Raw genomic sequence first — 26,531 nt, 5'->3', positions numbered from 1 at the left:
GCAACATAAACCAAACAGCACGAGACACAGCATCCTGTTTATCTGCATCTGTTGGCCTATGTAAGCACGTGTATAGGAAGGGTTTATCACATGGAGCTCCAAGGTCAAGCCAGACAGACGAGTAATTAGGTTCATTTTGTATTTCGGTTCAATTTCAGGCAGATGGCGAAGAAGCACGCTGGTGCATTCACCCTAAAGATAAATGATCTTAAAATGCATATTAAATGATCTTTAATAATCAATAGGATCTGCAGCTTTATAGTATTTTACAGTGTTTTTGTTTTTGTAGCAGAGAGCCAAGTAACTGACATACCTGCTTATTTCTAAATAAAATGTCTTGTCACTATAGATATCACATTTCCTGCCAACTCAAGCAGCCTTCCCTGATTCTTCCACGAAATATTGGAAGACACATTAAAGCCAGTCAGGTAAAGAGACAACAGCAAACCTTTTCATTTTAGCAGCCTAATAACTGCTGTTTATCGATATTTCTTTGAGCTAGTGGCGGTGTGCTGTAGAAGAGATCTCTCTGGGTGTGTGATGCACGTTTTAGTGGCTGTCACGCCCGGATAAAAAGGGGGGAAATATGGTTTAGTAACCTTACATTGACGTTTTCATCACAACCCCTCGACCCTCTTTGGATCAAGGTCTTATAAGGGGTTTGAGTTTGGATGCTGCAGGGGGTTTATCTGCTATCATGTGGGTGTTTTTCCTTTAAAAAAAAACACATCAGATGAACCGGCTCCCCTCATCCAGACGCCTGCCTCTCCCGCACCTCAAAGACGCGCCAACACATCCTCACCTGGCTGCGCACAAACACACACACACACCTCACCAGTAAATTCACCGCCCATTCACACACATACACATAGCATAGGCATTGTAACCCATGCTATGCTCCTTTTATCCGTAAACATGCAGATGTTTTCCAGCTCGGCCTTGCAGAAATAGCCTCCTCCTCCCGCTGACACTGCTGCTGTGCTGGTGTAGGTATTTGATTAATACCGCCGTGCATGCCCCAGCACCAGCAGTCAGCTGATGGAGGCTTGTTTTTTGGTGAAATATTTATCAGGGTTTGTCACGACTTAAACTTAAACACGGGCTGTGGGTTACGCTGCGCGGCGGTCATCACATATCTTCACATCTCGATGGTGTTTTGGGCTAAAATACGGGCCTTATATTCACCGTCACAGGCTGTGAGGCTTCAAGGTTGAACAATTTCGCTTGTGGACACACAGCGGCTCACTGTCAACCTTGTATTTGTTGAAATTTACGCGTAAAAAAGCCATTAGGCCTGAGGTATTCCTCCGCAATACAGCACCATATTCTCTGCTGCTAATTAGGCAGACAGTGCGTTTGGGCTATGACAGCTGTTTATAAAGGCTATGTGATGTAAGCAGCTGATGCGGTGATTTATGAAGCAAAACATTATATTAATGAAGGTGTTTTCCTACCTTAGAAAGCGGGTAGCCTATGGCTGGCGCAGAGGCAGACTGTGCCGATATCCAGGAGCCCAGGCTCGTAAAAATCAGACAACAACAACACCACGCCGGTTGTTGATGACACAGCTGTCTTGGTAGACGGGAGGGAAGAAAAAAACCGCTTTCCCAGATGTGTCAATTGACGTGGAGATGAAAAATCAGTTATTCAGACGCATATCACCGGAATGACGCCTTTTCTTGACGTGAAAGGTCTTCCATTTTTATGATAAACAGCGCACTGTACCTACTACCGAGGCAGCTCGGTGTAGCCTGGCCGGTGTGAGATCTGATTGAAAACCATGATGCAATTCAATGCGACGTTACAAAATGATCCTCCGAAAACACTCAGGTAAACGCCATCCTCTTCGCGTGTTTCCATAAAGCCTCCTGCACGCGACCTCTGCTAGAGAAACATGCTCTGCTAGGAGGAAAAAAAAACACGTCAAAACAAAAATGCGCAGATACGAGCGCGCGGCGTTGGTTCACGCGCTGGGCATCCTCACTGTGTATTTGCATCCATATTAATATTCACACAGTACTTCCTGGGAGCAGACCAGCGGTTGTTTTAAGAAGAAAAATAAGAAAGCATCCGAGGCGGGTTTTTGAGTCCAGCTGCGACGAGAGGCTGTTATCTTCCCCTGGCTGTTATCAGTAGAGCGAAATGAAATGTCCCTCCACGGCTCATATTTAGCAGCAGCACACTCATTAAATGTCCGGGTGGATTCCTGATAAAGTGGCGGGAGATTTTTTTTCAACTTTAATAAACCTAGACTGTATTTATTATTCAAGAATACACGGATACACAAAATGAAAGACAAACTGTCATATATGGGAGCATTATAGGACCGTCGTAGTGATGTAATAGGGGATAAAATACTATTTAGCATTAAAACAAGCGTGCCATATAAACCCATGGGTACTACAGGGTAAAGTAGGCTAAGCTCTCTTAGGGATATTATGACATTTGGTTTGGACTAAAGCTAGACGACTTTCAATTAAAGCCAAGGGTAGGAAAGTAGAAGTGGAAGGTAGATATACATCTTGGTAATGTATTTATTTTTTTTTTTTTTTTAAGGTATAAAGGTATTGTAAGTATATCTTGGTATACAAATGTGGTGTTTTGTGGGGACGGTGTCACATGACCAACTAGCCAACACATGGCCTCTGTGGAAGCAGACACGCCCCCTAACGTCTACAGGATATGTAAAGGTGAGGACAGCTGAGTGAGTGAAACGTCAAGTTTTAAGAACAGGAACAGTGAGTGCTCCTGTTGAGAAACACACACACCTGTAATCATGTTGTAGTCTGTGTCAGTGCAATCTTTGGACTGTAGCATCAATGTGCAGAGGTCAGAGCATGTCTGTGGGGGGTCACCTCAGCCATCAGGTAAGACAACAGGAGAAGCTTTACTCCATATCTAGATTATTGATTGATTCATCTTTTTACAGTTAATGGTAAACGCTTGAAGAAGCCAGTTTGTCTTGCAAAGAGAAAATGTGGTTGGACCTGTATGTCCCGCCTGGTGAGAAATATGTACCAACTGAAAACTCAATGTATACTCTTAGCAATTTTACTTTGTTTTACATCTGGATGTTTATTGTCAACAAATAACAGCTGTTGTAATAAGCTGGAATAAAGCATTAAAGCTGTAGTCAGTGGTATAAAGAGCCATAGTCCAGCCTGTAACACTGGCCTCATTATCACTGCATCATTTCTCAAACAATGTTCCTTCAAATTGTCCTTCCAACACGCTGAATCTGATATTTTCTGCCCATTGTGTAATTTAAAACAGATTCAAGTTAGATAGTGGTTAATAATTTATTATAATTCAGCAAATACATATCGCATTAAGCTTCGACACGTCCTCTGTGTCGCATGATGTTAAATGTTTAATACTTCATGCACAGATATCACCCACACAGGTGCTTTCACTTTAGTCGCCTGATTAGATCTCCTCTCAGCACTGTGTGGGCGTGTTCAAACTGCACTTGATTGACATGTCGCTCAACCAGCTCTTCAGTTTAGTTGCACCTGTTAGGGCGGGACAAATTATGCTGCTCCATTTCTTATTGGTTTAGAGTTTGGTGACACCCCAATCTCCATCCATCTCCAACCAGACATCAGATGTTATCAGGCAGAGTAATTAAAAACACATGTGCAGGACCTTTTTAATAAAACAGACGCTTTTCATGGCAGTCGTATTGATTAATACAAGCTTCAAAAAGCCTGACTGTAAATATAACATTAGTAAAAGCTCAATGAAGTGTATCAGTAAGCCTTGTGAGTAGAGATAGACCGAAATGTTTTTTTTAAGGGCCGATACCGATACCGATTATTGGTTGTCCAGGAGGCCGATAACCGATATTTGGAGCCGATATTCATTTGCAGCAAAAGTGAAAATATTGGAGTCAAAATTTTGAATAATACAAACTCCAACACTTAACTTTGTTTAAATGCCTTTAAGCATATGTTTACATATGTTAACAAACAAACAAAAAGCACAGGAGTTCCCAGGGTCAGCAGCATCTCTTATAAAGTTAACTGAAAATTTAAATAAATAAATAACTTCCTGAAGTTTTACAAAGTAAATTAAACAAAGTTGAATAAAATTAGCAAAGAAATGAACTTTTTCTCCTCTCCGCCGTGTGTGTGAGCACTCTGCATGCACAGCTTTCACTGCTGATTGGCTGTTACCCGTGCCATGGCTCTGCGTGTAACCAATCAGTGCTGTGGGTGGGACAATGCTGGAGACAGAGTAGTGACTGCAGACAGAGAGGCGCGGCCGCATCAGAGCCAAAATACCCCAGTTTTAAATTGATCTCTTATCGGCCGTCGGATAAAAAAAAAGAGGCCGATGCCGATATGCGTCAAAATGCCGAATATCGGTCTATCCCTACTTGTGAGCATCCACAAAAGAGCAAAATCGGTGTGCTGTTGATGTTGTTTACTCTCTTTTTTCCACATTAAAAGCCTTTCACAAGTTCAGGTTGCAGAATCATTTTATTTGAGAAAGGCTTGTATTGTGAAACATCTACAGGAAGTGTTGAGTTTCACTTCCTGTAGCTTAACAAAGTGAAATCTGTAAGAACTCATTATTTTTATTAAGATATAAATTCAGATTTTTTTATGGGATAAAACAAATGCGTGTTTTATTTCAGAGTGTTTAAATGACTCATAGGAAAAACAGGGGCACTTCAAGTTCAAAAACTACCAGCAGAACTAAGCACACGTGACCTTGTTGGTCATTAGAGTGACCAAGAGCTCAAGAGACACAGCACATAAAACTCTGATCACTGCGTCTCCTCTCGAGGACGCTGAACTGATCTAATCTATGAATGATCAAACTCTGTCATGTTTATCTCTGAAATTGTTGCTTGTGTGTCAAAGTATCGAGGGAGTGGATTTGTTATCAGCAGCTTTGCATGATCTGGTCAAAGTGCGTCCTGCATGTTGTGCTTTTCCTCAGCTGGTGAATCTGCATCCATTCAAACTCACTTGGAATAAACACTAAGAAGGTAAAGTCCTCTTAAGTGATCGTGATTTTCTTTTATGTCGTTTTAGTGACTGTTTGCCAAAGGTGTATCGTGGTTGTGAAAGCTAAACTTTAGTGACTTATTTGTGAGCAAATTGAAAGTCCCTCTGTCAACTTCTGCCTGTGAGCTTGTTCATGAGAAAGTCGCTTCATCAGGCTGCTGCATGCTTTGCGAGTTTTAAAGTCCATGGCTCCCCTGAAGGAAGATCACAAGCTGATGTGCTGATTACTAATTCAAGCAGAATACGATCATAAAAAACACCTATCATAAATATCCAGATAAAGCTCTTTTTGTCATCCCAGCTGATATTTTAACCATGACCTTTCTGGAATGAAAGCGCAGTTTGAAATGTTATTGATGCTGAAATGTGACGGCATGGCCTCTAGGTTGCAGGAATGACGAAAGACAAAACTCAGTGGACGGACTTTTTACAGCTAGTAAGCGTTCTGCAATGGGTGCTATCCTTTCTCTTCTTAGGTAAGATCCCACTACACGTACCCTTTATGTTCTTACATAACATGACCCTAGAAAGTGTGTCAAATAATAATATTTGCAATAGTTGGATCACCTACCCGTTGATTCAGAAGCTTTTCACTGCATCTGTCAAACTATCTCTGCTAATATAAGACTCCTCTTGTAACCCCACACATGGTCTCTGGTTTTGTTCTACCTGGCAACAACATCCATCTCCAGGAGTGGGTTGTAGCATCTTGATGGTGTATCTTATGTTTACCTCGCTGTGGCCGCTCTCCGCTCTGTACTTCATATGGCTTGTGATGGACTGGCAAACCCCTGAAAGAGGTACAGGAAATGACATCATTCAATTACAAGCAAGTATGTACAAATGGCATTTTGTGTGCTGCTGATCAGCTATTTTTCCATGATGCTCTCCACAAAGAAACAGAGGAGTTACTGTGGATAATGGTTAAACTGCTGCGTGAACAACCACAAAAACAAGACATAACTCTTATAATGTTTTGCATTCTGGGCCACACACGATGTACTCTTTTTGTATATTACTTGTTTTGTAAAAACAAGGATAGACTTCATGCTGTATAAAGACATTACTGTGTGAACACTCATTTATAATGTTTCCATCAGGGGGCATGAAGAACAGATTTGTGAGGAGGTGGAGGGTATGGGGGCACATGAAGGATTATTTTCCAATCAAGGTGAGTTTCACTTTGCATCTGATTTAATGTTTTCTCCTATCATCTGATTTTATTACATTTTTTTTTGAGACATGGGCAGATGGATGTGACGTTAACTGGTTTCAACACAAAAGTTGCCATGACCTTAAAATTACAGAAAGGACTCCACGCATCCTGAACTGAGGACATGGAATCTCTCTAATTTTACGCCCATATAGTCACATAATAACAATAATCAGCGTTTCCCCTCAAATATTTAAAACGCTAATGTTTTAAAATGTAGATTTTGGACATTATTATAGGAGTGCTCCTCAGATACTGGGAACATAACATCCTGCTATTACTACTATCACTGAGGAACATTTCCAAATATCAGAACACATCTATAAGATAAAGATGTAATTGTAAAAAATTGTAATCAGCATTTTATTATGAAGACAATTTTTAAAATGATAATATACAGTAGAGATGTTTTTGCTTTCATGCCGCACAGCAGAGATTGACTTTGACCAAAGACTTAATCCTCCTGTAATAATGTCATTGCTCAGTTGGTGAAGACGGCCGAACTGAATCCAAACAAGAACTACATCTTGGGTTGTCACCCGCACGGCATCATGAGTGCTGGAGCCTTTACCTGCTTCAGCACGGAGAGCTGCGGCTTCGCCGAGTTGTTTCCTGGAGTGAAGGCCTCCCTGGCGATACTGGCGGGGCTCTTCAGGTTACCACTCTTCAGGGAGTACATCATGTCTGCAGGTAATAACACGTTCAACATGTTTTGAAATGCGTACTCTAATTCAGGTGGAAATGTAGTTTAAGTTTGTTAGATTGTGATGTGAATGAGATCCTTTGTTGAAGCTGGTGAACAGCCTGAATCTGAAGGCAGAGAGCTTCTCTGTGACTTTAACAGTCAGTTTTTTAAAAGGACAAGATTGAAAACGTTTTGTGTTTTTTCACAGCCTCAGCTTGATTCATGTTACTGTCTTACTTCGATCAGGTCTTCTTCCAGTCAGCAAGCCGAGCCTTGCCCATGTCCTCACACAAAGTGGCAAAGGAAATGCAGTGGTGATTGTGATAGGGGGCGCTGCAGAGTCTCTGGCATCCTCTCCTGGAATCAACACAGTGGTCGTGAGGCAGAGAAAAGGATTTGTCAGAGTGGCTCTTGAGTTTGGGTGAGTGCTCTCTTAAAAACACACAGGGAAGTATCAGTAATCAGTGTGTCGGTGTACTCACATGTGTCCAGCAGCTGTCAAACACACACGCACACATTGATGTAATCTGTGGTGATGCTCTACAGGGCTGATCTGGTGCCTGTTTACTCATTTGGGGAGAATGAGCTCTTCCAGCAGGTGGTTTTCTCAGATGGCAGTCTGGGTCGGAGGCTGCAGGATCTGTTTAAAAAGATTATGGGTTTTGCTCCGTGTCTGTTTGTCGGTGAGCGCATTGCGATCATACCCTACAAGACTCCAGTCACCACTGTGGGTGAGTATTTAATCTTGCTGTGAATAAACATCGTCAACAACACTGAGTTGTATTCTAACACTCTGCCTCTTTTAGTGGGAAGTCCAATCTCAGTGCCGAAGCGTGCCACACCCACCGAAGAGGAGGTCGACCACTACCACAAACTTTACATGGAGGCTCTGTCCAAGTTATTCCACGAACACAAAGTCAGCTGTGGACTTTCCGAGAGTCACAAGCTACGCATCATTTAGACGTTTGACTTCCACACGAACTGTGTCGCTGTTATTCCTCGTTTCTTTTAATGTGAATCTGATCGAACAATGAAATTGATCTTACACAGTAGCTTTATGCTGTGGGCTTCTTCATTTATACAGTTAAGACTGTGTTTGAAACATGAACATATGCTCTTACATAATTATCAATATGTAACAACTGTGAGATCCTGAATGCTTTATTTGTCCTGATTTTCATAATGTGGACAAATTTCATAATGTGTATTTCAGATGTGATGAAAGGGCAACACTCATCTGATAATTAATTATTGCTTTAGTCAAAATGGGTTTGCATACTTGCTAAAAGTGCTTTTTCACGACCAAGTTCAGAGTGACACCTTTAGTATTTAATATTAATCAGAATATGTACATGAAAGTGTTATTTTATGAGGGAATATTTCTTTGATCACTGCAAGGTTTCAGCAATGGTCTAGTTATCCGTTGAGAATGCTCAGCAGACACGCACGTGTAATTAAATGGTTTCACCACTAGAGGGCCACCACTCTACACATTTACTTCAAACCCTTTACCATAGTTGGACTCTGTGTACAACAGAAAATAATGGGCACAAGAATATCACAATATCTTGTTAAATATGAACTAAACTGACATCAAAATGTTTTCTGTCAGTACAAAATGTCATTTAACAGTTGAAGACTTTCTCAGACGCTCTCTGCTGTGTTCAATGCTAACCTTCAGCTCTGACCACTGCAGGCTGCGAGGCACCCAGGATGGTTTTCCTCCTCAGTTTCCAAGTCTGACTGGCTGATTTTCTGTATCTTTTTGCTGCTCTGATCTGCGTTATGTCACACAGAAGTAGATATTTTATAAAGACGATAAAACGTGTGAATGAAGTTAGATCATAAGTTTATTGAGGAACCAGTTTACAGCACAAGTTTGTTCTAGTTTCACAATAATTACAAAAAATATGAAGGAAAAGAAACAACCTAATCACTACAAAGAAAAACAAGCACAATACAAGGACAGAGAACCTTTTAAAAGAAGTCCATATCATCTGGTGCATCCAGGTCACGATATTCAATGATGTTGCGAGGGTCACCTCGTGACATCCTGAGATGGTTAAGAAGAAGATGATCATAAAAAAGAGGTTCAAAATTCTTCCACGGCAAAAATTAGAGACAACTCGGAGCAAAATAAGGATAGCACGTACAGTGGTCTCACCTGATGTTGCGTGGCTTCCCCAGGTAGCCACCTTGTCCACGGAAGTTGTCATAGTTCCCTCTTCCTCCGCCTCCGCCTCCTCCCCCTCCCCCTCCTCCTCCATATTGGTTGGGGGGGTACGGGGGACCACCTGTAGGAAGAGGGAATTAAAATTAAAACTAAAGTAGACACCTGACTGACGACAATATGTAATGTATCTGATGAGAAATAAATAGTTCAGTCAGAACGTACCACCATAGCCCATGAGTGGTGGACGAGGCTGCCCAAAGTTCATTGGGCCCTGAGGACCTTGAGGAGGAAACGGCATGTTGGGAGACAGCAAGCCTGTAGCACCAAAAATAAAAGTTTGTTGTTATAGAAACTTTAATTCTTTGTTTTGAGTTTCTGCGTTGATTTGAGAGGCGGAGTTTCGAGCCTGACCTGGGCCTGGAAGAGGAGGGAGCTTCATCTCTGGAAGCGACGGTCTCTTCGCGTCCATGAGGAAGTTGTTAAAGAACGCCACTTCCTTTTTCACTTCTTCAATTTTGTCCCCATGTTTGTTCAGGATGTGTTTCCGTACAAACTCTGGGCCCTTAAAATCAATTTGAAAAAGAGAAAAATCACAATAATGTTATAATAAGAATCTTTTGTTATGTTAGTGTCATTAAAGAGGTTAAGAGTACAGAAAATAAATTATCAAAACATAAACCTTTATTCAAGTGAAAGTAAAAATATGTTGTACGGTCCTGATAGCCTCATATGTCATGGACTTACCTTAAATTTCTTGCCACTCAGCGGGCAGAGCCATTTGTCCTTTCCTAGCTCTTGAGTGTTGGCAGACACGAACTTCTCCACCTCCTCCTCGGGATCTTTGCGGCCCATCTTCGCTGCTTCGTCCTCAGACAGGATTTCTTTCAAACTAAACAAAGGACTCAGCTTCTCCTCCACCATCTTCTGCCACTGTTGCACTGTTTGAAATGACCAAAAAAAGTCACGTATGAAAAATACTTTAAACGGTTATAAGAATATTTTAAAGCCAAGTACTCAACATGGGCATCAAGCCACAAGTGGCAAACTCAGCTAATGTTTAATTAGCAAATTAAGGTACTGTGGTTGAAAGATACATTTCAACTACAGCAAACAAACACACATTTGCATCAAAGCCACTGTTGTGCTATCAACTTGTTTACTTCCTCCCCTCCCGGTGCACTCCTCCATGTTATAGAGCACAAACAAGGCAAACACACTGACCTTCTCCATGTGTGATGCGGTTGGGAGGGATGGGTCCCCGTACATGGATCATGCCACAGCGGTTTGGCATCTCATCCTCGCTGGGGTATTCACAGGTGTTGTAGTAGTCAATTGAATGCACAATACGCAGATACAAGACGAGACGATCCAAAACCTGCGACAAGGGAGACGGCAAAGAAATCTTACAAAAACTATGGCAACGGTTGTGTTTGGTAAATTAGAACGTTAACAAAATAAAATCTGCTTCCTAAACCGGGCAGACAATAAACAAATAAGACATAAGGCTTTGTTTGGACAGCGAACCATGCTGCATGGGAAATTATACTAGTCCTCATAATTTCAAATGTCACACCTTGGCCAGTTTGTCATCCCTCTCCACAGTCGTCTCTGCAGGGTTTCCCTCCTTGGCGCCATCCTCAGTATCCATCCCACTGCCTGAGCCCAGCAGCTCCTCCTCCTCAGCGCTCACCTCCTCTATCAGGTAATCTGTGATATTCTTCAGGATGGGGTTCTGAGCCGGCAACTTTTGAAATCACAAACCACACATAAATGAATAATTCACTTCTAGCAGGATCATTTGAGAGTTGTACAAGCACGCAGTAACAATGTGTGATGTTAACAGATCAGGACGTACCTCCGCGCTCTGCCCCTCCTCCTGGAACTTGTTGCTCCACAGGTCTCCCTTCTCATCCAGGGCATGAATGAGCTTGGCAGCCAGTTTGATGTCATTGCGGAGCACCTGCTTGTGCTGAGTGATGCCATTAACATTACGCACCCTCCGCGCCAGGTCCCTGTTCACCCCTGGTGCCAGTTCACAGTCTCTCAGCTGTGAAGGGTAGAGAGTAAAACAGACTTTTAACGGCCTCAGCTGCAATTAAGCAGATTATACAAGTAATAAAGACAGGTGCAAGAACCATCCACGGCTCCCCGGAGTGCAACATGTTTAGATAAGCTGAGGAGTGTTATCTCTAAACACAACAGCATGACTGACTCGCTTTTAAAAATGGCCATTGGTTTCACTATGATACAATCAAATGAAAAAGGGGGGAAATAATGCAGCCTACATTAGATGAAGCATGCTTTTACGTTACATCTTACAGCTGTCATTGGCAAACACAAAACAGGTAAAAAAAAAATACTTAGGTGTTTCTTTGACAACTTTGTTACGATTTCTATGTATATGTATATACATAATTTCAACAGCTGGCACCGACAGACTTACTCGAATATTCTGAAGATTCCAGCAGACCTCCTTGATGTTGACGCTGCGGTCAAATGTCACCCAGCAACGTCTGAAAAACCTGCAACATCACAACAGGGTTAATTGTAAGTCTACTGTATAAATCATATTTAGAGTAAGATTTTACAACACTGTGGTTTTCTTAACCAACCTGCGCTCCGGATGAGGGTCAGACAAGCAAACGCGCAGAAAGCCGGGGTATCGTCTGCAAAGCTAAGAGAGAAAAACCAGATAGGGATACGACATTAAAACACGCATGATTCAGTGCCATCAGTGAATCTACATCTCCTAGGACCCGTGTGGAACTCACAGCAATAATCTCAGCCTTGGAAATGGTGGGAGCGATGCTCCTCATGAACAGGGAGCAGGTCCTGTGGAGAGGCCGCGGTCTGGGAGAGTCGTCTTTGGGCTTCTTTTCTTCTTTCTTGTCCTCTTCAGCATTCTCCTTCGGTTTCTCCTCTTCATCATGACATGAGAGAGAGTAAATTGGTGCAAACAACTCTTTGTAATGTCTTTGTGAGATAAAGATGAAACACTATGAGGTTGATTCCTCACCTTCACCCTCCTCTTCCTCCTCATCCTTGTCTTCCACCTCTTCCTTCTTCACAGGTTTATCAGAGCAGTTGGAATTGGAGTCTGAATCAGAGTCAGAGTCACTTTCAGAGGCGCTGCCTTCATCGTCGCTGTCTCCGCTGCGCTTCCTCTTTCTTCTTGGCTGATGAATACAATTGAGAACAATTAGGGCTATTTGGTTCATGTCTGCCTCTTGTTAGCACACAGTTTTAATAATGGAAGCACCGCTTACTTTCTTGGGTTCAGGCATATCTTCTTTGGCAGCTTCCGTCTCTGCCTCCTCCTTCACATCCTCTCCTTCTGTTGCAGCAGCTCTCTCTGTGCTGGCAGAGTCGCTCTCCTCCTGCGGCACAGTTTACTGTCATAAACAGAGCTCTGAAATCTCTTCTTCCCAGTGAAAGACAGAGAAAACATACCTTCTCGTTCTTATCTTTCTCCACTGAAGGTTTCCGGTCGTTGTCCAGGGTTTTGAGATCTTCTCTCTTTGGAGGTTCAGCTCCCCCTGAAACAGATGCCGACTTCTCCCTCTCCTCCTCCTCTTCAGATGGCAGGTCCAAGATGCGAAGATCATGATCCGTGCCTCCCTCCATCTTTATCACAGCTGAAGGCGAGCAAGAGGGTATTTTAATCATCATTCTACAACTGATGACCATTTTCTTTAGGTGCTATCCATTATGCATATATCCTGAGTCCTCACCTGCATCCAGAACCTTGATGATGGCCGGGGTCTGTTCAATGTCCAGGGAGACATTATCAAACCAGCTGTTGTCTATCAGGAACATGAAGACATTGAGACGGTTGTGCAGGGCGCTCTGAGCCTCTGCCTTTAGTCTGCTAGCCTCGTCTGGGTGATACTTGGACCTGAACCTGTGTCCAGAGTTGGGGTCCACAAAAAAAATGGGGAGGGAATGGTGGGGGGTTGGGATGAACGGGATGTAAAAGTTAGAAAACAAACGCATGTTATATATCTATGTTGCTACTGCTGTGTGGAACAATGACAGTGAGAAATATGATTGCATATTACAATTTCTGATTACAACTTCAATCAGTGGAAATGAAATTTCTTTACAAATTATTGTGATTTCTGTATTTTGCATAGCCTAATCCTTGTGTTGGGTCCTTCAGTGTGTGCCATGTTTTGACTTTGTGATCATTTTAACTAATTATTGCACATTATTATGATGTGAGAGATTAACTCACCAAAAAATAAGGAGAAAACACAACAGAGAGATTATAAAATTATGCATTCACATATTGAAAATGTTGTAAAAAATGTTGATCATTGAGTGGACTACAGTTACCTTTCGTTCTGCCAGTTTATTAACAAATAAATACAGAGAGGGGGTCTCTTCTGTGAAAATGCGCTCCACTTCACCCCAATGGTGTCTGTACACACACAAATTCGGTTTTGGGATTCGATTTGATCCGAATATAAAAAGAAAATGGTGTTGAAAAAGTAAAGAAAAAAAAATCTCCACGCACGGAAGTTTAGTTGACTGTCTATCTAAAAGCCCTGGTACTGTGTGTCTAAGAGCAACTGCATTGTGCGCAGTGCATGCCCTTGCTGTCTAAGACCGATTCTTGCCGGTGAGTTCCACTTTTTCTCCGCTTTAAAAAGACGTTGTCAACGTAGTAGTGGGAATGAAGGGGGGAAAATTGGTTATGTCAAAGCAGAACAATATTGCATGATACCTGTGAAATAAGTGCAATAGGCATTAACAGGCATTATACAACTGTGCATCTTAGAAAAGCAAAATAAGAAAAAGAAAATCAACCCAAACAAAGAGAATGTTTTCCCCTCCGAAGCTTTGTGTAACTGTACAAAGGAATAAACTCAAACAGAATTGAGAGTTTTACCGCTTTACTGTTTGACGTAAAGAGGAAAACAAGACTGTTTTACTGCCTTGCTGAGGCACTTTGTCAGAAAGAGGTTTTAGTAACATCTTGGGAACTTTCTGTCTCAGAAACAAAACATTTATAACCAAACCAAACCAAACAGCAATATGTGCACCAGGGTTTAATTTGGGTTGATATTCTTCTTCTATAAACTATAAATAGGGTAAAAAAAAAGTCTTTAGTAAACTCTGCGTGTGGGCCTGGTCCTAGTACATGCGTGTTACTGCCCCTGGGTCCTTTGTTTAGCACCTGAACATTTCTAAAAGGGTCAGATGAAGGTATAATATCGTCTTTCCAAGGTAGTTATTTCAAATGCTTGATGCGTAAGACACCCACCATAGGACCAGGCCCAACCGGTTTGATTCATAATTTAAAAAGCAATTTTATCTAAAATAAAGATGATAATGAACAAAACGTCCAAAGGAAAGCACAGGTTAAACTGTGGAGATAAATTCAATTAGATGATTGTAATATTAATGAAAAGAGACTATAGAGCAAGAACATTAAAACCAACACATATTCATGAATATTTAGTTTGTAGTAAAGGGAACTGAGATCGTACCACTCCTCATCTTTGTGAGCCAAAAAGAAGTCCTGCATCTGCTGTCGGCGGAAGTCAATCTTGTACTCATTATAGCGTTTGACGGCTTCAGTTTCATCCACAGAATCATCCAATGACAGCAGGAACTCCTTAAAGCTCTTCATTATGGGAGGTGGGGGACCTAAGTCCATGTCGTGGATGTTGCCAAGTCTAATGTACGAGAGACATGTTTGAAACATGATATATCCTATGCATTACTTGTGTGATAAGAGAAAAACAAACATACTGATCGATTGTGATATGCATGTCCTTGTTGTTTATTTCACAGTTTCATAAATTCATTAGAACTGTCAAACACAAGCTCACTCAGCCCTGATTCCCTCTCTCACCTTGCCTGTATGGGGATGCCATGATGAGGCTGCATAAGGTGCAAGTCAGGGTGGCCCCAATGCTGTGGTGGGCCATAGCTGGGCCCTCCGCCCCCACCATAGCCCAAGTCGTATCCTCCACGGTAAGGGTCTCCACCATGGTCATCCCTGCCAGGGGACAGAAAGATCTCAAGCAACAGCAGATACCAGCGACAAAGCTTGTGCATTAGTGCTGCTTTTAGTCTCACCAGTCTCTTCTCATGCGTTTCTGCTGCGGACTCATGTCGTGCCTGGGCGGGGTGAATCTCTCTCTACGACCTCGGTCATAATCCCTGTACTCTCCGCGGCTGCGCCGTTCCCTGCCCCTGTCCCACTCCCTAATTTATTTCAGGAAACAACAGGAAACGTGAAATGGGAAAGCGACATGCATCAGGTTTATTTATTCATCAGTCTCAGTTGCACAGAGAGCCACCATTCAGTTGCATTCACAGGTTTGTTGGAGATAAGGTGGTAGCATGGGGCTTAACTGAATCCTGGGCATCCTTTCTTACCTGTCGTTCCAGTCATCCCTGCGTCTGTCTTCTCTCTCTCTTGAACGATCATAGTCACTTCTCTCCCGTCTGAACTTGTCTCTTCTCCTGCGATCGTACTCATCATCACTGTCTCCCATCTGCAACACCAGAGAAAAGCTCATTTACGTAATGACGTGGTATGGTAAGACAGAAGATAGTTTTGAGCTTAGTCATCGTATCCGCTGTTACGGACATAGTTCTGTTGAATTGAAACTCGTTGATGCCAATAAAACACACAAACAGAACAAACCATTTGACAGGCAAGTTTGAAGTAAACCTTAAAATGTAATTTTACCACTTTCTTCCCATTGGTCTGATCATTCAGAAGATCGTTGAAGAATGAAATTACACGGAGAGATAAAGTAGCGTAAAGATAAGATCAATGAGGATGAGAGAATAACAGTTACTATGATGGCCTGCTAGCATAGTGGACAGCATACCGTCCTTAGTGATTAGGTAAGCTAACTATTTGATTGCACGAGCATTACTGCATGAAATATCTACATTGCCAACGAGTTTTACATTTAAAGGCTGTCTCTTTTCTTAAGTAGAAACAAAGGAAGGATGTTATTGCTGTGTGTGTTAGCTGCTATCTTGCTAGGTTAGCTAACACGGTCCGTTAACTAAGATTGAAGGTTCCCGACCGTCCTCTGCAAAAACACTACTCGCTTTCTGAATCGGGGAACGACCGCTCTCTCTTGCTAGTTTGACCACTATTGATATGTTACAGTATAAAATGCACATGTGTACCTTGGTAATAAGTTGCTCTACCTTCGTGTTCCTCTTTGCTTCTTCCGCTGTCTTCTCTTCTTCGTGTTTTTTTTGCGGCATTAGGCAAACAAAAAACGGCGCGCGACCGCCACCACGTGGTCTAATGTGCGGATTAATGATTTATTACTAGTTTTTCCCTGTCACGTATTCTCAAGTATCCCACGTACATTATTATATGTGGCAGATAATAAAGTGCGACAAATTATTAAATATTCAGACTATGTGTAAGTTCTGGAGGGTGAACTCTGTTAGTTGCACAGTATGACTTGTAATATCTGACTCACTGGTGTTATAGTGTATGAGTATTTTAATGAAAATATTCACGTCTGATTCAAAGTAAAAACTTACTTTAGACCAAGATCCCTGCACAAGCCAATATTCATTTACTCAACATGCAGCATATATTGAAACAAGGTAAATTTTCTCTTAAAATTACAAGAGAAAGAGAAAAATTGTTTCATGATCTGTACAGCCTTTTTTATTTTCAAAGCATAGGTTAAAGGAGAGGTTCACATTTATTAGGGTGTATGTTAAAACAATAATCTCATGCTCATATGCTAATTTGAATGTTGATGTCTCTATTTCACTTACTGGGGAGATCCTCCTTGTAAATTGACTTCAGTGTAAGCGATGGGAACCAAATCCACAGTAAATTTTCTAGTAAATAACAGGGTAACAGCAGTTTTTGGGGAAAATCAAGTTACTTTGAACCCTTTGTATTGAATTTATACATTGCATTGATACCTTTCAAATGACATGTTTACAACAGATAAGCTGTACTGTTAAAGTGTGAAACAAAAACATGCAGTGAAACAACTTGGTCTTCAAACAATAATTTAATAAATCAAACTCTTAGACATATTCTATTTCACTTCTTTTATCCAAAAAAACTTTCCAGTATATTCTTTTTTGTGCTTTTCTTCGTCCGTCCCCTGAATCTCAACTGGTGCCTCATGTAATCCTGCATCACGCGTGGCCACACTTGAGTAGTTTGCGACTCATCTTCCAGGATAAACGCAGATTCCAGCTCTTGTGGGAAGGTGTTGCCGTCCCTGGATCCAAAAGGAAAGTCCTCTCCAGGTCCACCGTCGGCTTCCAAAGGACCGGAGATAAGGTGCCTTGGGAAGGACGTGTGCAAAAAACCCTTTGAACATGTAAACAATAATTATTTTCTTTATCAAGATACACTTTAGGAACATCAGATGATAATTCTTAAAAAATTTGAAGGGAAAATGAAATTACTGAATTTAAAGTGTGTTAATACTATGATACATTGCATATTTTTTAAATTAAGGGTAAGAGATGGAAAAAATTGACTGACTCTAGTTAAGGAATGAAAGCAGGTTATTCCATTACCTGCTTAAAATCCTCCTTAAATTAAACCTTATTATTATGCTGCAGATAAATCTGACAATCAAAATTATAGATGAGCTCGCAAACACAGCAAGTATTTGAATCATATTTTTACTTTTGAATTTTTGATGAGGACCAATCATTTTAAATATTTTCCTAAAGGTTTGAGATTAACCATTTTATAAAAAATGTTGACGGTCATGGGAAATGCATGTCAAAATATCATATTAGTAGTTTCCTACATTTAATGAACCTTTCAGATTGAAATTTAAAGTGGTTGAAAATGTTAAACTTGAGTTAAAAAAGTGTACATTTGTACCTTACCTCCTTGTAGTCTTCAGGAGTTGCACTTGAATGTAGCCGCACAAACAAAGAGACAGTGAAGACAAGCAAGAAGGATGATCTGAGCACGGAGGAGAAGGATTGCTTTGATCCGGCCATCTCTCAACCTCAGGGATCAGAATCCTGAGGAATATGTCCGGTGTTTAGACACACAGCACACCAGAATATTCATAAAGAATCCATGTATGTGATGTCATGAAACGTCTTTTAAAGTCCATGCGCCTCATGCTGCTGTATTTGTTTCTCAGCAACAAACGTAAAGAATCACACATGCTAATTGTCCCACACAGGCCTCTGTAAGCTACACACAGCCACCTCCGGTCTGGAGTTCTGAAAAGGGTTATTCAGCTCAAATATGAAATGTCTTTTCTTTTAAGCAGCAGGTGGTGTGATTCAAGGCACATAAATTACTAATGAATGTGAGAAGACATTGAGGGATTAATAGGACTTCAAATGTAGGTCGTCATAATGAATCACACACCCAACACAAGCAGCTTCATAAAAGCCATGTATGCCTAACAGTTGTGAAAAGTCAGATAGATAGCAGATAAATATTAAGCTCTATTTCCCATTGATTAAAAGATTCTGATTATTAAAGAAAATGGCAGATATTTCATTGTCACCTATAAACGCTGCCATGTTACCTGCCATGTTTTTCATAAACCAAAAGTAGATCTTAAGCTCAGTGGCTCATTACCAACAATATTAATATATAGGTACATTTATAAATGGCAAAAAACCTATTTAATACCATATTAGAGGGGATAATTACATCAGCTGCCACTGTGCCACAGTGTTTTTCTAAAGGACTATTCACTACTGGAGTAAAAGAAACATTCAGCAGGGTTTCTCTGCTATTCCAGCTAATTAGTTACTAAGGAGCTCGTGCTAATAGGATTAAAGACTTTGAATTAATTACCAAAACATTTTTATAGGTGACCCATGCTGATGATGACAAATACACCTAGTTCTGGTTTTTTACTTCGGCGGTGTATATTCACAACCAAAGTGTGACCTTCAGTGGTATTACTTCTGATATTAGGCTTTAATTGAAGCAATTATAATGCATGACAGTCGACCGTCGTAAAACCAAACCCTATTTATTCTTCTCGTACACAAACGAAACGTTGCACCGCAGTTCCATTTCAATATCATTTAATCTTCCACGAATCACACATTAAATGCGGCTTTCCACAGACTGTGTTTAGACATCCTAAGGATTCTCAAACTGCTTTATACATGAAAATCATACTTGACACTGTACATATGTTATTTTAATGTAATAAACTAGGCACGTTCTAAAAAGAAGAAGGAGAAATTAATCATGTGGGGATAATATTTTTCCATTGTTTCAGTTATCAGCCTCTAAAATTGAGACGAACAGAGCAAAAAATAAAAGGTACAGTACAAAAGACATTTGAAGCAAAACAGCGGTTCTATTTTACATTACAGACTATTGCCAACGAGTCCCAATCAAACGTAATAGAGTCGAGTCTTTTAATCAATAATCAGTAGAATGTAAAGATGGAATGTTCTGATTTCTTACCGATTCACATCTTTTATATCACAATGCGACTTGGTGAAAACAAACACAGAACGTGTCTGAAGTGTTTCCTTTGTTATTATCTGTAGTGGCGGTGTTTGGGGAGGTGTGTTTGGTCCCCTCTTTGATGTGGTATAGATATACATTGGGGTTATACAGAAGTATTTGTTATTTAAATTGATTACACAACTCTTAAAACATCTGCACACACATGTTCCACACCCAGTTAAGTTTTACACATTAAAATTCCAGTTGTAAATTCATGATCAGGATTAACAGGAGCAGTGAGACAGTTCTTTCTATTTGTCCTGCTCTCTATGTAGATCAACAGTGTGGACCCAGCACAGCCACTGAGCTCCATCCAGTTTTTAGGTGCAAAAAAAAAGCCGTCTTCGCTGTCTCATTAGTAGCAACAAAACACGTGGAAAAAACATGCGTTCTCTTGCTTCTTCGGATTTAAAAAACAAATGTGGGTCAAGTTTTCAGACGGGGAAACAAAGGGGATGAAAGCAGTATTAAATACAGCAAGACAAGAGGAAAACAAAGGAGTGTGAGTCCTGTCCCTTCAGTTTCCAAACATGTAATTTATCACACGCATGTACATAAAGGCCAATGTAAGGCAAAAATGCTCTTCATTCCTAAAAGACACCTCTAGGGTCCCATATTCATGAATCTATACTTTACTGATTCAAAGAGAAACTAAATGCTAAAAACATTATAAAACCAAAGCCCACTGACTCTCACTATGTTATCATTGACAGTACCCACTGACCTTTTCTTTGCTGCTATAAACCTGAGTTTGTTCAACTTGACAAACTTGATAAAGCTAAAAAATATGTCCTTAAACTGGCCACATGGTTTTCTTAATAAAAATGTAAAATAAGCAGAAATGTATAACATCTTTGCAGTGTTCTAAGATAGTGTTGTTATCGTGTAGTGGAAGAGAAGAATCCAACATTTCAAACAAGTGGAATAAAGCTTTTAAAATGTGAGCTAAGGGGATAAAAAAAAACGACAAACATTTTCTTCCACTTTCACACTCTTGTTAGGAAAAGCTGTGGAAAGGACGTCGGATATAAAATGATTCTGATTAAGACAACAGCGAGTCTTCAGACTGAACTAACCTTACATAGAGAACCTAGACTGCTTCAGGTGTGAGCGCAAAATTCTTTCAGTTTATCAACTACAGTCACTTTCTTATTTTACAGCACGTTAGATTACCGAGACATTTAAAGTGGCCCATTCTTTTTGTGCAGCACTAGTGGTTAGGTCACGCAGTGTGGCAGAGTTATGGATTAAAACATGCATTGAAAAAGGGGGTCTACAGACAGATACAGTAGTCTCGGGGTGACTGTGTGTAAAGACATGGGCTGAAGGGTTGTAGTAAAACTTATCAATGAAAGTGCTGCGTGTGCTTTGACACTAACAAGAAGACCTCCTTGCCTTGGTAAAAGATTCTATTACGATAAATGTCGAGCTAGCCACAAAGTGTAGTGTGATACGCCTGACATAAAACCCCTTTTTTAGGTCAATCATAATCTCATTGCAGCTAAGTTCCAGCCCTCACACCTCCACTCTGTCCCTACCAATGAGCTGTGCGGTGTCATCGTCGGTGTGGTGCCTGTCCTCTCCAGCGCCGTCGCTGTCTGAGTCCGAGTCCTCCAGCGGGGAGTGGTAGCCTTCATAATCCAGGAGGGGGGAGTCGCAGCGGACGGGCGAGGTGAGGCACTGGGCAGTAGTGGTGGTCGTGGTGGCTGAATAGGCCCCTGGGCTCCCTGAGGGGGACCCGGGGTTGGAGGGCCGGAGCAGAGGAGTACGCTCAGAGTCTCCTTCCCCCTCCGTCCCTTCTTCCTCCCCACGTCCTCCGCTTTCCTCCTCAGACTCAGACTCGGAGTGCTCGGTTTTGTTCCGAGTGACGCGTTGTTTGCACACGGGACACGTCTTCTTGGTCTGTGTGAGCCACGGGTCAACACACTTGCAGTGGTAGGCTGAAAAACAGAGAGAGGAATTTGAGACTCTTTGGTCGTAATGACGATTGAATAAACACATAACTAGTGGTACAATAACCCTAACCCTTTTTTGTTTAAACCCCAATGTAACAACGTAGAGACAGTAGAATACAGAAGAGATATTTTCCCAATTTATCAAAACATACAGGTATCAAATAACACAACACAAAAATATTACCATGTGAACAAGGTAAAACTCTCAGCTTGTCTCCCTCTTCGTACTCGTCCAGGCAGATAGCACAAACATCATAGTCATCACCTGAAACAGAGGAGACATTTTGAATCCATTTAAAACTCTTTTCTAGACCACAAGTGATTTAACCTTAATAGGTCGAGTGCTCCACAAACAATGGGAAAATATATTTTTTGTTGTTTTTCGTATTGGTTATAGTGAAAACAGTATGATCTTGTTACCTTTACGGAATTTGTGGGTCGGGATCCGCTTCAGTTGTTCCTTGGACAAACGATTTTTCCTCAGTCGTTTTCTGTACTGAACACATCGTATAATCTGAAGAACACAAAAAGACAATGTTCCTGGTGTGATTAGAATTACACAGACATTCAACATGTTCAGATGAGTTCATTTGTGGTGTTAAAACAGGGTTCTTGCACCATTATTAAAATCAAATTCAATGCTTTTTAAAGACCCTTTTAAGACCTCGGCAAATATTATTTAAGACAGAATTTCTTTGATTCAACAAAACTTTTCCTTTCTTTTGTTCAGTGCTGAGAACTGAGCCAATTCAATGTGTTTCAAACCATTAACCAATCAGAGAGCAGTTCAAGCATATTAATAAGCTTTTTTCTGACAATTTACTTTAAAGATTAGAGAGGCTGCTTTCAGGAATTGTGAACGTTTTACTGCAGCAAATATCAGGGCACTATTGTGGGACAGTGAAACTAGGTATAAACTTGACAGGACAGAGAAAACCCTCCAGGAAAATCGAATTAAACTTTTAGCTTCTGAAATAATTTGTTAAAACCTGGATGTGTAGAGCAACACAGAACATTAGTAACAGGAGATCCTGAGCGATCCTGTCAGCATGTCGGGAGATTTAAATCAACAATGCAGTTAAACCGCCACATTACACACAGTCACTCATCGTTTCTGCTGCTAGGGGATCACTGCAAGAATTTAAGCTTAAAATATGTTCACATTTAAGTAAATGCTGCAACCCATCTACTAGAGAGTTACGTTTTATTACCTGGCCCACCTGATCTGTCAGAGACATTACGGCAAACAACTTAGATTGCCTCTTTAGTTATGATAATGTTAGGGCACTGCGTGACAATTTCCCCATCAGCCTTAAGTACACCATCTGCAAATTTCATACCTACAGGACATTTCCTGTAGGTACAACAAATTGAAGACAATTTATGACCTTTTAAGACTTTTTAAGGACCCGCAGGAGCCCTGTAAAAGGAGGTGCACTCATTGTGCATGAGCGGAGACAACAAACTAAAGCTAACAAGCTAGTTGTGCAAGAACGGCAGAGAAAGGTAGTTTGATCTGGTAACTATGAAAACAATTAGCTGCACTGCTTTCCCCAACTTTTTCTCTTAGACTAATCCTGCATCTGCTCTGAGGCCGGTCACATCCATGTGTTTTGGCTTTGGCATTTCCTCTGTTGAATTCTTTTAAAATACTCTTGCTGTTTGTTTTTCAACATCGCCTGCCACAGCTTTAAAGGTCCTAAAAAAGTAATGCTGATAAAACATCCAACACATCACATATTGTTGATATACTTACCAAGACGATACACATCACTAGAATGATCATGCCAATGACCCCAGTGAAGGGAATAAGGTAGTATGAGAGCGGAAAAGCAAACTCCGGCTTGAGGATCACATAAGCTCTACAGGCCAAGAAAAGAAGCAATGCATCAGATACAAACATTTGTATAAGCACCAGCACTGAAGGAATATGTATGTAAAGTCTGTGCAAATCAAATGCTAACTGTCATACATTTACTTTTTAAAAACGTTGAAATGTTTTTAGTTACCCTTGCTCTGGAATTATGAAATTCCTGAGAATTTGGGAAGCATAGTAGCTGGTGAACACAGACGAGATCTCAATCTCATCTGCAATAGTGTCTGGAAAAGAAAACAACAACAAATTTAATGAAGCACATTGTAGTTAGACGGCGACAATACTTGAAGTTTGAAAAAGTGTAAATGTTATAAACAAGATTTACCATTGCTGTAGTTCATGTTGAGCAGAGTGTCTGAATACATGTTGTGAATTATTGCAGCACTGAATCCAGCTTGCTGAGCATGCAAAACCTAAAAAAACAGATCCTCACATCAGACCAGTTCGCCTCAAAGACACAGCGACATATTTCACATCATTAAAACATTACTAACCTTGATATCAAAATTGCAATCAAAGCGCTTGATGAGAACGATGAACTTGGTCGTGTTGGCATCATGAGACGGTGGCAGTGGAGGAGGAGGGTCTATTATTGAACAGCCATTAAGTGGATTGGACACCACCAAAACCCCCTTTCACACCAAGAAAAGAACTGTTATTAAAAAGTGCAATGACCTCTGTGTTTCTGTGTGCATGCTTTCTTTAATATTCTGCTCTCACCATGAGTCCGTCTTTAGGAAGTCGGGCGCCAAACAAGGCAGGAAGGTCCTCAAACAACATGGATGTCATATTGCTATAATGCTGTCAAAACAATAAAGATTTAAAAACTGATGAAGAAAAATGGATGAGAAATTTGACACATCGTATTTTCGGCTACAACTTACAAAGTGTACAAGTGAACAACATATTATTACTTACAGCATAGATATAGGCATGAGTGGGCGAGGAAACAAGTATGCTGCAGAAAACCACTGTAAGGACACTCCATCGAGCTCCCACGCACCACGCTCCAAGCTGAACCATCCTTGGCCACTTGCAGTTGCACTAAACTGTGAAAGGAAACTGACAGTTGCTTATCACATTCAAGAGTGAGTAATTAGGAACACACAGAAGGGAAATGCGTCAGGTCTCAGTCTAAAGCTGATTTGCAGTTCGATTACAGTGTTGCATGAACATACTAATGCAAATAGGCTATTCAGGTGCAAATATGCAAATAAATATGCAACCAGGGAACTGTAGAACTGGCTCCCCAACATACATTAACATGTACCCTATAGTCATGGAGTGGCAGAGCACAGCTAATTTGTTTAACTTTAACTTCTATTCTTCTAAGAAATCCCCTCCCCCTTAATTTGCTTATCTGCAGTCGGTCTAGCACATAAGATGTTGTAATACCTTGTTAATCACCTCTCTATAACCTTTTATTTCTAAAACTTAATTCAGTATTTTTACTGAGCAAAAAACATCTACATATATTCTAGCTCTTTACCTTTTCATTTACATGTATATTGCATTAAAGCATATAGAACCAGCAGCTTGCTGCCATAATTCATGTGCAGAACGATAAAACAGCTTCACAGTATATACTGTTAGTGAGCCTTGCTCCGGAAGTAGTATTTTGATTCTTCTATTAAAAAGTACTTTTTACATGCAAATGGATTTCATGCATAATTGTCCCTCAAGTACAACCGTGTTGAAAATTAACTGAGCACGACTTTCCCGGGTACAGAGATCTCAAGAGAATCCGGGCCTGGATGAACCAGAACTAAACATTTACCATATTACTGAATGTTTAAAAACTATTTTCTTCCTCTACTTTTAAATGACTCAAATGACTAAATGAATATAGCAAAGCATGATCATCACATAATTTACATCCGGAGGCCGTTATATTGCTTACAATGCAGTGCATTGACACATCATTATTAAACACATTATTTGGGTGCAGTAAGTTATTTTACCTTTACACCAAACGAGTAAAGGTAAATTATGAACGCATTCGGGTTATTTCGGCTAGTAGTAGTAATGTTAATACAACAATTAAAGACATGCTCACGTGTCGAGGACTGTATGTAGGCCACTTTTTATGGCATTGTAGTTAGCGATTAACCCACATGTTCATCAGCTTGTTTGTACAAACACCAAAATATATTGAAATCCACATTTTTTGTTGTAGCTGACTGCCAATAGAAATTTAGTGGAGAGTTAATCTCCTTGTTGCCTCTGTCGCAATGCTAAACCTGTTTAACGTATACGTAGCTTCCTCATCACGTCCTGAAAAACATTATTGTACTCCAGGAAGGAGATTAATTTATTACGTTTGAGTAGTCTGGCCCACTTGGCTGGCATTAGCAATTAATTAAAGTTAGCTATTAACTCAGTAATGGTTTATTTCAACAAGAAAAAAAGTCTTAAAAATAAACAAAGATATTGAAGTTATCGGGATAACGCTAATATCTGTGTGTGGTTAGCTACATGCATTAGTATCCTGCTAATATCGGCACCGTGAAGGTTCTATTTTAAAGTTATTACGCTCGTGCCACTCGGGTTTTTCACGTGTCATCATGTATGAACGATAAAGTTTATTTATCTTCACAACCTCTTGTTAGCTAATTTCTCGACAATCCTTTAATTCCATAAGAAAACGACAAAGACAGGAAGGATTAACGTTAGCTAACGCTGGGCTAATGTTAGCAGATGTTACATACCAGTTACGTGACGGATTACTATATGTCTTCTTTGTAGTCCGTGTACATCGTATCTTACACGGTTAACTTGTTGTAAAAAAAATCTATCACAGGTTTGTCCGCCGTAAAGGAGACACTTTTTCCAATGTGCTCGGTTTCCCGAAGTTGCGTTAGCTTGAGGCTAGGTTTGTTTGTTTGTTATTGCTTCATGCTCCCTGGCTCCTCTTCGTGTTGTGACGGCAGATTGACCCACTGACGTCGTGACCCACAGCGCCACCAGCGGCCAGAAGGACAAACAGCAAAGAACCCAGGGCACGACAGGCTCCATAGAAAACCACGCGCAGTGCACGTTCTTGACTTTCTATGGACCATGGAGGACGGCCCGTAATTTAAATTAACCTGAAATTGCAAAGAAAAACTGAATGGATTTAAACTTAGGAAAAAAGGATTTGTCCAAAA

The 26,531-nt window shown here is 40.7% G+C and overlaps 3 protein-coding genes across 6 annotated transcripts; 1 reads left to right on the top strand and 2 right to left on the bottom strand.

Moving 5' to 3' along the window:
• Nucleotides 1–2,738: 2,738 nt before the first annotated feature.
• Nucleotides 2,739–9,073, top strand: mogat3b (monoacylglycerol O-acyltransferase 3b). Of its 2 annotated transcripts, none has more exons than XM_069666082.1 (9): nt 2,739–2,867; nt 4,948–4,996; nt 5,401–5,491; nt 5,708–5,815; nt 6,116–6,186; nt 6,714–6,918; nt 7,160–7,334; nt 7,460–7,644; nt 7,720–9,073. In XM_069666082.1, exons 3-9 carry the CDS (start codon nt 5,410–5,412, stop codon nt 7,872–7,874), a joined length of 981 nt encoding a protein of 326 aa, XP_069522183.1. In that variant the 5' UTR covers nt 2,739–2,867; nt 4,948–4,996; nt 5,401–5,409; the 3' UTR covers nt 7,875–9,073. The 2 variants fall into 2 exon arrangements, with proteins under 2 accessions (XP_069522183.1, XP_069522174.1); XM_069666073.1 differs by having other exon boundaries at nt 4,869–4,996.
• srrt (serrate RNA effector molecule homolog (Arabidopsis)) lies at nt 8,746–16,315 on the bottom strand. 3 transcript variants are annotated; one of them, XM_069666062.1, is made up of 20 exons: nt 16,248–16,315; nt 15,477–15,595; nt 15,174–15,302; nt 14,947–15,093; nt 14,579–14,767; nt 12,818–12,987; nt 12,537–12,721; nt 12,353–12,463; nt 12,103–12,262; nt 11,858–12,006; nt 11,699–11,760; nt 11,530–11,608; nt 10,942–11,133; nt 10,660–10,830; nt 10,308–10,461; nt 9,831–10,024; nt 9,498–9,648; nt 9,309–9,401; nt 9,067–9,207; nt 8,746–8,966 (listed from the first exon to the last, which is right to left on the bottom strand). In XM_069666062.1, exons 2-19 carry the CDS (start codon nt 15,593–15,595, stop codon nt 9,074–9,076), a joined length of 2,589 nt encoding a protein of 862 aa, XP_069522163.1. In that variant the 5' UTR covers nt 16,248–16,315; the 3' UTR covers nt 8,746–8,966; nt 9,067–9,073. The 3 variants fall into 3 exon arrangements, with proteins under 3 accessions (XP_069522163.1, XP_069522146.1, XP_069522155.1); XM_069666045.1 differs by having other exon boundaries at nt 9,078–9,207; XM_069666054.1 differs by having other exon boundaries at nt 9,078–9,207; nt 16,269–16,309.
• A 2,786-nt stretch (nt 16,316–19,101) lies between these two features.
• On the bottom strand, nt 19,102–26,351 carry rnf167 (ring finger protein 167). The gene is made up of 10 exons (XM_069677400.1): nt 26,094–26,351; nt 24,304–24,434; nt 24,106–24,186; nt 23,880–24,017; nt 23,711–23,798; nt 23,519–23,609; nt 23,266–23,371; nt 21,930–22,023; nt 21,694–21,774; nt 19,102–21,494 (listed from the first exon to the last, which is right to left on the bottom strand). Exons 2-10 carry the CDS (start codon nt 24,406–24,408, stop codon nt 21,070–21,072), a joined length of 1,209 nt encoding a protein of 402 aa, XP_069533501.1. The 5' UTR covers nt 24,409–24,434; nt 26,094–26,351; the 3' UTR covers nt 19,102–21,069.
• Between the last annotated feature and the right edge of the window lie 180 nt (nt 26,352–26,531).

This window comes from Semicossyphus pulcher, unplaced genomic scaffold (genome assembly GCF_022749685.1).
Source record: "Semicossyphus pulcher isolate SPU_LCO1_2020_fin unplaced genomic scaffold, fSemPul1.0.p SCAF_10, whole genome shotgun sequence".
In the NCBI taxonomy this organism is placed as follows: domain Eukaryota; kingdom Metazoa; phylum Chordata; class Actinopteri; order Labriformes; family Labridae; genus Semicossyphus; species Semicossyphus pulcher.
The sequence above is the reverse complement of the archived record's forward strand: the minus strand, read 5'-3'. Positions and strand labels throughout refer to the sequence as shown.